This window comes from Colias philodice, chromosome 6 (assembly GCF_061535455.1).
Source record: "Colias philodice isolate Cphi_HAF_F1 chromosome 6, ilColPhil1 Martin Lab GWU primary, whole genome shotgun sequence".
Lineage (NCBI taxonomy): Eukaryota > Metazoa > Arthropoda > Insecta > Lepidoptera > Pieridae > Colias > Colias philodice.
This window is the reverse complement of record NC_143091.1, coordinates 8,430,866-8,444,987: the sequence shown is the minus strand read 5'-3', so window position 1 is coordinate 8,444,987 and position 14,122 is coordinate 8,430,866. Positions and strand designations below refer to the sequence as shown.

The following is a 14,122-nucleotide window of genomic DNA, read 5'->3' as shown; positions in this document are numbered from 1 at the left end:
AACATTGCAGGTAAAACGGGAGTAACTTGTAGGTACATCTAATTCATGTATTTTTATTTCCTGAGCAACTAAAATATTGATGTTAACAATAATTAGCGTAAATAGGTGCTCACAATTACGTTTTAGCGTAAAATTTTGTCATTGAAGCTTCCATTCATCTGTAAATTCATTCATAGAGAATAAATTCAAACTATATTACTTCTTTGACAACTCCATTCACCTACCTGTAAAATACAAAAAGAAGGTGTTTTAAAATTGTTATGTCCCTCGATGACTAGTACACAATATTCACTGTGCCGCTTTCATTCATGCTAAGAACTAATAGACTACAAGCCCGCATAGGACAAAAATATGGGTCAAATGAACCACCAGGGGACATATCTAGAACGATAGCAGAGCAAAAAATAATAAGATTCATCACTATGCCGTCACTTGTAAGCTGTCCAACTGAGTGCAGATGAGAATTGAAAAGTACAGGTAGACTCGGTAAATTTTGGTCATATATTTTTGTACGGCATTCTTAACCATCGATAGATCCATTAAAAATAATAAGAAACCGCTCAGTGCCGTACAAAAATGGTGGTCCACCAAGTCGGAATTTTTATTTAATTTCCGAGAGTTACCGGGGGTAAATTTGGTCATTTGACCATGTACGGCATCTGTGTCATACTATTGCTATACTGCTTTTAATCCATTATTCCGCAACGCCGTACAAAAATCATGGGGACAAGGGGAAAAAATCGAGAGATGCAATCCCCTCTCTTTCCCCACTCCAGGGGGTCATTTGACTAAGTACGGCTTCGGTTCCAAAACATTATCTAGCACTCAAAAGTACTATTAAAAGCAATGCCGTCAAAAAATAATTGTTCTTTTAAATGTATACCAATAATCATCTTAATTTCATCGAATTCTTGATATAAAGAGCTGTAAGGTCATTTGACCCTGTACGGGAACTTTTTTTTAACATGATATTGTAAAATTCAATTGTTGTATAGTATTGCCGTTCAAAAGAAACCGTTCTAAAAAAAGTTATAGAGAAATGCAAAACCAGAAATTTTGTTAAAGTTTAAACATCGTAGATTAATGAAATATAATAGTTTTCTACACTTTATCCGTTGTTTTAAATAGTATTAACATAGATAAATTAGGAAAAAACGATGCCGTACATTTTTGTGCAGACCACTTCTTTTAGGCTGATGAAAGCGACGAAAGCTACAATTTTAAGAGTGCTTTATGGCCATTTGATACAGTACGGCATTAACATATTTTTACCCAACTACGGCAAAGCAAAAGGAGGGTTATGGTTGTTTACAGGTCATGTATGTATGTTCGCCTTTCCCTCGTAACTTCTAAACTACTTATCAGAATTCGACAAATGACATATCATTAGAGGCGTCTGAATTGTTCACTGGATAACCAACGACCAGCTAGCTAAAGGCTATATGGGGTTTCACAAAATCTAATGTGGCGCCCTCTAGCGGACAAAACATACAGAGTAAAAAAATAAAGTTAAGATAAATATGCAGTGTTTGGTATCATTTGAAAGCGCTTTACTTGTACATTTTGAATATGTATATATTACTAGCATTTGCTTGTGACTTTACCTGTATTCATGGACTGATTGCATATAATTCACATCTTTTCGTTCATAGCTTTTTTATTAGTTCATCAATTTAACGGAGTCCATTCCACCTGACTCCGACTTTCCAAGGTGATAATTAACCACCTCGAGCTTCTTAATATTAATGTATATTTATATTTTATCATAAAAATATAAAGCAAACATTTCGTTATATGGATTTTTTTCTTTTTCAGATTTTTCCCCTTTGAACCAACGAAAATGTACGGCACATGAAAAAATATTACCTATGCATAAAATACTTTAAAAATAAATTTATTTCGTGTTGTGTCAAATGACCCCCTGGAGTGGGGAAAGAGAGGGGATTACAACTCTCGATTTTTTCCCCTTGTCCCCATGATTTTTGTACGGCGTTGCGGAATTATGGATTAAAAGCAGTATAGCAATAGTATGACACAGATGCCGTACATGGTCAAATGACCAAATTTACCCCCGGTAACTCTCGGAAATTAAATAAAAATTCCGACTTGGTGGACCACCATTTTTGTACGGCACTGAGCGGTTTCTTATTAATTTTAATGGATCTATCGATGGTTAAGAATGCCGTACAAAAATATATGACCAAAATTTACCGAGTCTACCTGTACTTTTCAATTCTCATCTGCACTCAGTTGGACAGCTTACAAGTGACGGCATAGTGATGAATCTTATTATTTTTTGCTCTGCTATCGTTCTAGATATGTCCCCTGGTGGTTCATTTGACCCATATTTTTGTCATATGCGGGCTTGTAGTCTATAAGGTAACCATTACGTTATGCTATGTAGAGCTATTTAACTTTAATGACTCTACCTGCATCAGCGGCCTTGAGTTTAGATAGGTGTCTGATAAAATAATTTTAACAAAATGTGCTTTGACGATCACTTCTATTAAAATATAATATGATATACCCCTAATTTTCCATCTAGTGTTTATATGTACCTATCTCATGTTGTTGAAGGGGAAAAACTACCCATATTATTAACAAATATGCCATAATAATACGGTTACATGGTTTAGTAAGAATAAAAACATGACAATAAAACACATACACGTATATGTAATGGTAATACGTATGAAATTATGTTTTTTGGATGACCGATAGCGGTAAAAATGACTAATTTCCTTCTTAAAACGTACGTTTTCAGCGCGAGCAGGTTATTAGTTTCGTAATTTTTTCATCCTAATTACTGTTATAAGCCCCGATTCGCAAACCACGATAAACAGTTAACAGCAACTGCGTCATTCATTTACCGTGGGATTTTAAATATTATGAGAATAATGTGATTATAGTAATTATATACGTCATTTTCTCACTACAACTTACGAAAAGCGTAAGTGGGATTTAGGTTATTGTTACTTATATTGATGCACAATGTGATACATATATAAATAGAATAAAGTTTTTCAACCGTAGCAAATACATTAATAACTGATTTATTTTTAAACAATTTTACATCGATCATTCATTAACAAATATAGAGCACGGCTGGAGGCCAAAAGAAACACATGCAATAAGTAACGGTTTTGTTTATAGCTTCGTAACCCACAGGACGACCATTCATGTTAACGGTCTAAAAGCATTTCTATGTAAAGAATCAAATCTCATACAACCCAGGTCATTGAAAAATATTCAATAAAATGCACTGCTTGCACTTATATTTAACAGTTTAATTCTCACTATAGTTAGAGCTTTCGAGTTCAATTAGAGAGCTAAATACTTTGTTAGTGCCGTTACAACGCCGTCAATAATGCGACCTGAAAGTTTTAAATTGAAATGTTTCTCACAATTATGTGATGTAAACAATGACATACCATTAGGCAGTTGTATAAAATTATGAATTGTATTGAGGTTATAAACAGTCGAGACAAAAATATGCATCCGTTAGGCGAAGTTGAAATCGGTCACCTGTGAACTATAAAATTAGAAATAGATCCATCAGAAAGTGAAGTGAAACTTCTTTAGGCGCATTGAGAGTAAAATTTTTTGAATCCTGCCAAAGAAGTTTCACTTATGACACGTGTGCTTGGCACCCACGCGGTCTTTTTATATTTGATTACTTAATATATTTTATTACATTTACACAGGTGGTGGAGTGTACGCGACAGATTGGTATGGGCACGCGGTGAGACGCAAAGTTAACGAACACAATGACAGAAGGCGAGAGACAGCAGAGCGCTGGCGGCGCAAATGCCGCACCTCAACACAGAAAAGGACACAGGTAATAAGCTACTTGGGAAAATTTTCAAGGAATAGAAAAAACACGAACACGAGGCGGGTTCCGAACCCATTTGCATTTATAAGGCATTTGAGTGCTATAAAACATTATCGAAAATTAAGCTCTTTGACGACATTATAAAAATCCCAATAACATAAAGTCAAAAATTAGCCACCATTCATTACAGAGTACAGAATGGTACACAATGATATTGTATTCGAATTTGGTTTTAATGTCAAGGAAAATTATCGCTTGAAAAGTTGAATATTATGTAAATGACCAACAACATTAAAATGACGTCACTGACTTTAGCTAGCTTTAGCTAACAAAAACACAGAGTACATGAGCACCAAGAAGCTCATGACTTAATTGTATAATATTAGTAATAGATAAAGATAATGACTTCATAATATCATGTAGTAATAAATACTTCTAACTCAGTTATATTTTTAAAGTGAAACTTTTATTACATCGTCTCAAACTTTTTGGTCTGTGTAGCGCATGTCGCGTGACGGTCGGCTGTCGAGTAGGTATAAAGCAGTGTTCGGAACCGTACGATAATTATCGTACAAATACGATAATTTTATGCCTAAGTTTCACTTTTACCGTGGTTTCATAAAACCACACATTATTACATATTTTGTAATGCGCCATTAGTTTCATTTCTTGTATTTTCCTTTGCGACATGTGTGTCAAATGGTACCTATAACCTAAAAGTGTTGCCTAAAAGCTATCACTACATAGTATAAAACAAAGTCGCTTTCCCTGTCCCTATGTCCCTATGTCCCTATGTCCCTTTGTACGCTTAAATCTTTGAAACTACGCAACGGATTTTGATGCGGTTTTTTTTAATAGATAGAGTGATTCAAGAGGAAGGTTTATATGTATAATAAGATCCATTAAGTAGTAGTAAGTACTGTTATTTTTGAGGTTTCTAATGTGATGTCGTAAAAAATTACATTTATTCCGCTTACATTGCAAACGCAGGCTGAACCCTACGAATTTTATCAAAATAATGTACTAAGTATTATACACATTGAAAAGGTCTATAGAAAAGTCCGCGATGGTATATGTCTATCTCTTATGGATAACCCACAATAACTTTTTTTTGTCATTTACTTTTTACGACAAATAATGGCTAATTTTCGAAGCGATTTTAACCAATACAGCATTAATCCTTAACCAATTAAATACCATGAATACATTGTTCATTTAATATAGATCTATATGGCCCTGTACACCGTATGATTTAAGTGAATAGTTATTTTCGAAGATATTACAGATTTAAAAATTGCGGGACGTAGCGTTTGCGGCCGCCTGGCTATGTATTTTATACCCGTGCGATGCCGGAGCGGGCCGCTATATTTTTATACCTATACAACGTTCACAATTTTTCTGTAGTGTATTTAGTATCAGCATTGCACCCGTGCGAAGCCGGGGCGGGTCGCTAGTATATGTATAATGTTATGTCACATTTGTATTCTCATCTTATTAACTTTCTCAACCACACAGCCTTTAAGCTTTGGAAATCTTCGAAAATGTATATAGGCCAAAACTTGTGGCATGCTTGTATTTCACCTCGTTATTGCACGCCTCATAATGCCGGGTCCAGACTGGTGAAACGTAACATGCAATGAAAGAATTCACCGTCCACATTGCTGCAATGTATCATGAAAGGTAACACACTTTGTAACAATTTCTCATAGTTTGGACGTCTTGCGCGCGCGAATTGTGCATTACACGCGCACGCTACGAGCATTACAAGCCGCGCGCGGAGCGATCCGAAATTTGTCGGTTTTTCGACGAACACAAAGGGGCGCGTTGTGTGCGCGGAGCAGCCAATGTGGACGGTCGTTTGAGAACGCAACGAACATGGAGGACGAGACTGCGTGGAATGAGCAAAAGAAAGGGTCTTCGGCGTGTTTTCATGAGTTGATGTATTATTAATAATGAAGTACTGATAATCGTCATAGCAAAAACGTGGTCTTCGGACTCCATGCTTCGTGTGATCTACCGGTTTGACGCGCACGAAAAAAACGTGTATCGAAGGGCCGTGTTCGCGGCAGAATGACGGAAACAGACGAACGCGGGATGTTCGTAGTGAATGCGCGTTATGAGCGCGCTATGCGTCCACACCAGCAGCGAACATGCAATGAAAGGCAGAATGTTACATTGCATGTTACGTTTCACCAGTCTGGACCCGGCATAAGCGAAGCGTTGAGGTGGGTACTACTGTCACTTCGCGCAAAACATCTGATTTTTCAAACTTAAAATGTCTTTATGTATCATACATTGCACTTGTAAGATAATACATACACACACATATTAAGAAAAAACACTATTTTTAACGTTCATGATATTTTTGATGTCATTTTTGTTATTTAAACTAGTTAAAAAACAGTTTAAAAAAGTTCTGTCTTGGACGTCCGTGTGTCTGTATGTGCGGATCCTTTTTTTTGTTAACACGATAGCGACCGAAATACTTTACTAATCGAGTCTTTTTTTTTCTCTTACGCTTGAGTATGCTCAGGAATAGAACCCTTTCATTTTTCAGGGTCTGATTCGATGTGGTTTAATTGTTATTAAATAAACAAAAATAATAATTAATAAATATTTATTAAAAAAAAATTATGAGGCGTGCACTTTTGGATTTTCCAAATTATTTTACGGATTTCAAACGATTAGTCACCGTACATACAATATGTAATTCAGTTTCCATATCGCATTTTTAATGGTTGTATTGTGTAACGACATAACATTTATACCTACTATATAATCATAGATATATTTTCCGGTCTATTCTATAAAATAAATAGCAACAAATATGATTAATTGTTCAATGCTGAAACGTAACTACGTAATATTTTCATGCGATGCCTGTTCTCTAAGATAATATTTACATGTTTACGTTCGCGTACGGGTGCCGTCAGACAATTCGTATTATACGGATTTTAACGTTTGTTTTATGTCCGGCATAATAACCTTGGCTTTCATGTCTATGTATAAACTATTTTTGGTTTTATAGTGATAAGACTAATCTATTTTATAAACATATTACTGAAATGTAATTGATATCCGCCTGTACACGTAGATGCTGTATCTATGATAAAATCTATCATATTGCACGCCTCATAAGCGAAGCGTTGAGGTGGGTACTACTGTCACTTCGCGCAAAACATCTGATTTTTCAAACTTAAAATGTCTTTATGTATCATACATTGCACTTGTAAGATAATACATACACACACATATTAAGAAAAAACACTATTTTTAACGTTCATGATATTTTTGATGTCATTTTTGTTATTTAAACTAGTTAAAAAACAGTTTAAAAAAGTTCTGTCTTGGACGTCCGTGTGTCTGTACTATGTGCGGATCCTTTTTCTTGTTAACACGATAGCGACCGAAATACTTTACTAATCGAGTCTTTTTTTTTCTCTTACGCTTGAGTACCTATGCTCAGGAATAGAACCCTTTCATTTTTCAGGGTCTGATTCGATGTGGTTTAATTGTTATTAAATAAACAAAAATAATAATTAATAAATATTTATTAAAAAAAAATTATGAGGCGTGCACTTTTGGATTTTCCAAATTATTTAAAAAATATTGTAAATTGTAATACTCAAGTATTGAAATAGTCTTGATTTTCAAAAATCATGCAAATTGTAACTCATAAATAAAAACCAAAACTACGAACCAATAAACCAATGTTAAATATTTATTATTCGGATAGTGAAGACAATTATTACTTACATGCTGAAACTGTATTAATTATTTAGTATCCTTCGTTTATATAACATCAATTACAGTTAAAAGTTGAGAACGCATATTTTACAAAGTTACCGAAATGAAAAATTGCATTCATATTAATTACATAATAGCAGTAAGTAGTCATATACAAAAGATTTTATATTGTATATAGTACCTCCTAAAAACTAGTATGTAACCATATTTCGCATGGTCTCGTTAAAACCGTAACACATATTTGACATTATTGCTGCTCATTCTGGGATCAATAAATAGGGATACATTAGCGCAATAGGGCGTTAATTTTTCTAATCGGAATCAATATATGAAAGATACAAACAGATAAGGTGACTAATTTATCTTTTCCAGCAAAAAAAAATCGATATGTCATTCATACGGTAAACATCGAGGAAACGATCAATACTCTTGTAACCCTTTATTTTTTCCTAAATATTTGGCTGATAACGATAACCATGGCATCATAGATAGCATTTGGTTTGCGACACCTGGCCCACATTCGCACCTAATCGCACGCGACTGATATCACACCTAACACAAAGCTTTAAGTTTAGTCATCATCTGCACGTTTATCTCAGTACGCCATAAGAGCACGTTCCAAATATTCCGTTAAGCATATGCGTACAGTTATAATCGCGAACGCCATTGTGTCGTGAGAAAGTGAAATCGCCAAAATGTTAGTGTTGAGGTGACGTCACAGTGGTCGCGAAAACTTTAACCGTGTTCTATAGCATTGTTGTTTTGGTATTGAATAAGTTGCGTTCTGTTTTCGTGTCGCCAATATGTCGGATGTAACAGCTGAGCAGTTGAGATTGTTGTTAGAGAGGTAATTGTAAACATTACTTGGGTATTATACTTAAATTTTCCTTCATCCGTGAATTGATGTGATTCGTGACGTGACGTGAAGTGATGTGATGACTGTCTAAAACTAATAAAAATTTTGTTTGTGTCTATAAGGAGACAAGAATCAATGTATGCAATGACGGGCCTATACGCGGAGTCGGGTTGCGGTGAAAGCGGCGCGAGCGACGCTGCTGGACCGAGCGCGCCACCGTCGTACCCCCCACGGGAGTCTATCAAATGTCACAGCAGAAACCCCTCTGCTGGAATATGTGACAGGTAAAACCTCATACAATTAGTACTATGACATGATCATGATGATTGTATGATATTTTCATGTGTTTGATTTTACGCAAGTGTTATACATTTAGAAATTATACTTAGACTTTAAAGGATTTTTAAAGCGATTTTTTCATTACATATATTATTTACCCTGACGTTTAGAACACTTAAACCGAGCGTGATCACCGGGCGACTTCCCCGTGTATTGAATAATATGATTTGAAAAGGTTTTATCGTCTATTATAATGGTTTATCTTGTTCTATTTCAATTATTTCGATAAAATTATTACCATACGCGTTTTGTTTACACATGCATGTTAAGAGTAAATTGTTTAAACTTTTTATATAGGTATAGAAAATCTATTAGTTATCGATATTAGTTATATATTTTTGTATGATACAATTATATGTTACTATATTAAATACTTACATATTATTAAATTTAATTAATCTAATTGAGTCCTAAAAACCTCAAAATCAAGTCACTAGGCACAACAACAAGGCACTTCTTAAAAAAATGATAGTAAATCTATAATGAATCATATCAGTGTATTTTACTTAGAAATGGTTAAAAAAATTGATATGGTTATCAAATCTTGATGACGAAATTCTCGTAGTTTCTTTCTTTCGTTAGTAATAATTCAAGACAATTCAAAATAATTTCTCATTATTTTTAATTTAAGATAATACCAATTATTTAAAATGACAATCTATTTCTCGTAAATATAATTTTACAAAATAAACAATATAAAAATTCACACTCAAACGGAATGTTTACCATATTTTTGTATTACAATATCAAAAATAATAGTAGATTATTTTTCCGACCCAAATATCGACCAATAGAATTGCACCATTCGACGTCACGTGGTACAACCTACATGGTATTATACTGATAATTTTTTGAAAATTTTCTCTGGTCGTTGACGTCAAACTGACAGGTTCAATTCAATTGTGAAATTATTGGCCGACATTTGGGACGGAAAAATAATCTCCCGAATACCACACGAGCTTCAAAATTATCTGGCATTTCCCTCAAGGTTCCCTGCAAACAAATAAAGTCGTCAAGTTTTTCAGGAAAAATCACTCGCGCTTCGCGCTCGTGATTTTTTAACCTTGACTAAAAACTTGACTCCTTCATTTGTTTGCAATGAACCTATCGGAAAATACCCGATAATTTTGAAGCTCTTGTGGTATTATAAGTGACTATTATGAGTTCTTGCCATAAAAAAAATCTTTATGACCTGTAGATATACTAAAATAAACCACGTCATGTATTAAGTCAATTTATTTGAATATACATATTGGGCAATTTCTGTATCTTTAAAACGTGCTCATACTCCTTTAATTACAGAGACCGGGAACGCGAGAAGGAGAAAGAAAAACCCCATCAGATATTCCCAGAAATATTAGACATTCCGCATGACTCACGAGACTGCGGTATCCTATCTTGGAGGCCGTTATTTATCCAGAGATTCTCTAGTATTAAAGTAAGGCCACTAACATTTCTACCAATTATAGCTTTAATTTCATATAGATTGGTACTAATTGTTTTAAATGTTTCAGGTATTCGTATTTTTCCTTTCGTTCCTAGTTACGCTGCAGCAGGCACTAAGCTCTGGCTACATCAACTCTGTGATCACAACAATCGAGAAACGCTTCGAAATACCCTCCAGCCTCTCGGGGCTCATAGCGAGCAGCTACGAGATCGGCAACGTTATTACAGTCATTTTCGTGTCATACTTGGGAAGCAGGAGACATATTCCTGTTTGGATTGCTGTTGGTAAGCACTAAGCATGTTTTTTAACCTAAGTTACAAGCCCTATAGACCCTACTCCTATACATGTACTTCAGACCATTTACAAAGTGTATACAAATTGTTGAAGTAGCCATTATTGGCTGCATGCAATGCATGCATGCATTTTATAATTTTTAGAAAAAAAAATACGAAATCACGGCAGACGGCTAATTCCAAACTTCCATCCATTTTGTTGACGTGTCTCGTTTCATCTCGCGATGATGTTTATGAACATCGATAAAGAGTTTATTGCACACGTTTTAGGTGCCGTTATCATGGGCATCGGATCGCTGGTGTTTGTCGTGCCGCACTTTATAGCGGAAGCGAACAGCGAAATGTTGTCGAATAATAAATCGGACGATAACATCTGCCGGCTCCCGCGAGCTCTCGAGCAGGATATGGGCGGCCTCGGCAGACTCTCGCAGGGCCTGCCTCCTGCCAATTTGAGACCCGACAATTGTATTAAGGTAAGGTTTTCGACAGCCTCGTGAAGGTTCTCACGTTTTTTCCTGTCTTTTAGGTAACTGCAATTTCGACTAAGGATTTCAGCAGCCTTATAAAGGTTTTTAACGTTTTCCTCTGTGTCTTTTAGGAGATTTTCAACTTTATCATCCTTTACTTCCAACTTCCTTATTTGACAAACTAGGGATCTTAGAGCACTAACCTATGGATTTTTAAGTGATTCCAGCCGGACAAAATTGTTTATACAAAATAAATTGGGTTAGTTTTATTAGACTTCATCCAATGAAATCTTTATTAGATTAGTATTATTGCTTTAGCTCATTTTAGCTAAGTATTTAATTGTTTCTATTAACCTTGGATCCTTTCACGGTGAAAGTGAAAAGGTCTCTTTCAAGTATTCATTCCACTATAAAGATGAATTTCTATTGAACGTCAGTTTATGGACCAATCGTCAATTAAGTTTTTTCTTTACTTGAACAAAAAAAACTAATTTATGTTGTTTTCTTTATCCCAATAGAGTTCTCCGAGCACATTTGTCCCAGTAATGGTGTTCATAGTGGCACAAGTACTGTTGGGATGTGGGGGATCTCCACTTCTAACACTCGGCACCACGTACGTCGATGACCACGTGAGGCCAGAGTCTTCTAGTATGTATATAGGTGAGTTAAACTTAATTTTCAGGTGGAATAATAATAATTTGTGGATATCTTTTTCAACAATTGAAAATACTAAGGATTGATTTCACCACTTGCTGTTAATGTTCCTGAAAGCCTATTGAACTCTTTTTGACGTTTACTATCATACGTATTATTTGCCATTTGAAATCCTAAACAAAATATATGCAGAAGTTGTGAAACCGGCCATAAGTCTAGTCTAGTAGATATCGCCAGGAAGTTCAATCATAATAGAAACGGTAAAATTATTGCAATATGTATATCATATTATCTACAAGGTTGTAAATAATAGAAAACGATCCGTAATGGTCAGTTCATTATATCCTCATAGACGAGAAAATAACATTTTCAAATGTATCATACTTCATCTAGGAACTACCTGGAAAGCGGATATTGCTACGGCTGATTTCCAATAATATTAAATTCCCCCTGTGACCTACGTAAGGCTTCCAATAAATCGTGAACCGTGTCTATGTCTGGCTATACTCAAACATAATTTTGTCGTAGATCAGATTTATTCTCTGTAAAATCTTTTTTGTCATTTACTATTTAATCGTACAAAAACTGAACTCGTTTTTATTACTCGTAATGTCAACAAACTTATTTACATTACTCATAATAATAGCCCCGTCATTGAACAAAAAATATATATGAGTGTATTACTTAAATCATTCTAAAGTGCATCGTGTTCACAATAATTTGTCCTTCCGTGAATCTGGGTATTTTGCGGTAGAGCTCTGAACTACCATATTTGGAATTTTGAACTTTCTATTGAACTTTTAAATACGTACCATACGTTGTACGAAGCTCATATCCTAGCGAATCCCAAAAAGTCGACAATCATTTCAAAATGTGTCTGATTGGCCGTCATTTCCACATTTTCCAGGTAACATTTTTATATTATGCCATAATACTTTATGGTCCCGGTAACTTTTGCCAAAAGAATTTAAGAATCGGCCCCTAATGTATTAACAAATGTAACGTATAGGGCTCGACCTTCCCATCACGGCACTTATTGTGATGTAGAACGGTGCGTTGTAACCACACGATGTCTCATAAAGCGAAGTACGACGGCACACGGCGCAGTTCAACGAACCCAGCCCAGACGCGCCTTTGTGCTATTACCTTTTTATTGCGGCTTTCAATTGCCATATAAATAAATGTTTTAATATGTTATGCTTAACTTTGACACCTGTCAGCGTTGTGACATGCGATATCAAATGTTTGCGGGTAGTATTGATAAAAATGCGCTATAAATAATATATTGCATCTACGATGAGACCTTAATTGAATTGGACATCACCGACCTTAATTTTCTCCTATACAGGGTGTCCCACTGTTGGTATACTAAGCTCAAAGGAGGTTATAGTTATGCATACGCTGAGTACGTAAAAAAAACCTTATAAAATTCCAGATGCAGTTTTTTTTCAAATAGATGAATTCTTAAAACTCTATGTGTACACCCATAACAAGCAACCCGCCCAACTTTGATAGCAGCACGTGAGCTATCGTTTAAAATTATGTTTTCATAGACAAAATGCTCACATTAGCGAAGCGCTATATGCCGGCTGCGCGAAGCTAGAGAAGAAAACATGGATTTTCAGGAAAAATTTAGCAAAAAATTTTTGACGTAATTTTGTTGTTTAAGTATTTTTTACATGATCAGTGTATGTAAAACTACAAGTCCCTTCGCGCTTAGTATACCAATAGTGGGACACCCTGTATATATCTTATCAATATTTATTTAATATTATATTTAGTTAAGAATTATTAATTTATTATAACTTTTACGAAATAAATGTAATATTCTATATATTGTTTTTATATTTAGCTTATTATAAAATTAACATACACCTCTGGCGAAACATTCACTAGTTCGGATTTAGGTGAAAATAACTATTTCCTAACTACGATAAAAACAGTGCACCTAGCTACCAAATAGAATGAACACTTTACAGTTTCTAAACTGCACTATATTCCAATATTTCTTAATAAGAATAAGTTGATGTAATTATTTTTCATTTATACACATATAATATTATACATATTAATATTTCATTAGACTATTGAAGTAATGTGAAAAGTATTTACCTAATTTATGTTATAAGTGTTAATTGAATCCTAAATATTTTGTGTAAAATTAAGTTAAGTTCAAACTTTAAATTTTAATTAATTAAACCAAAAACTATGGGTAAGTAAGTACTCATAATGACGCAAACATTTACTTAGCTTCGATATTTATGTATTTTCAAGCGTGTATTGCAAATGCGTATAAATATTTAAAGAAAATATATTTCTGAATGGTGATGCAATAAGCTGCCAAGTTCCATATAGTTTCTCATAAATCTTTTCTTTCCATGTTTGATTAATTTTCGGTTTAACCTCGAGGCTCAAAGAAGTATCGCATGCTATGCGCGTATTTGTCAGTTGGCGCAGTCTTTCGCGCCAACCTCGATTCCACCCTGA

General features: G+C 34.7%; 1 protein-coding gene across 1 annotated transcript in view; it reads left to right on the top strand.

Annotated features, from left to right (window-relative positions):
• Oatp30B (Organic anion transporting polypeptide 30B) overlaps positions 1-14,122 on the top strand; it is a 43,946-nt gene that overhangs the window by 19,175 nt on the left and 10,649 nt on the right. The window contains exons 3-8 of the mRNA XM_089696622.1: positions 3,705-3,838; positions 8,558-8,719; positions 10,077-10,212; positions 10,289-10,505; positions 10,785-10,987; positions 11,500-11,641. Of these exons, the coding sequence (XP_089552748.1) occupies positions 3,768-3,838; positions 8,558-8,719; positions 10,077-10,212; positions 10,289-10,505; positions 10,785-10,987; positions 11,500-11,641 (931 nt within the window). The 5' untranslated portion in view covers positions 3,705-3,767. The remainder of the gene's footprint in view (positions 1-3,704; positions 3,839-8,557; positions 8,720-10,076; positions 10,213-10,288; positions 10,506-10,784; positions 10,988-11,499; positions 11,642-14,122) is intronic.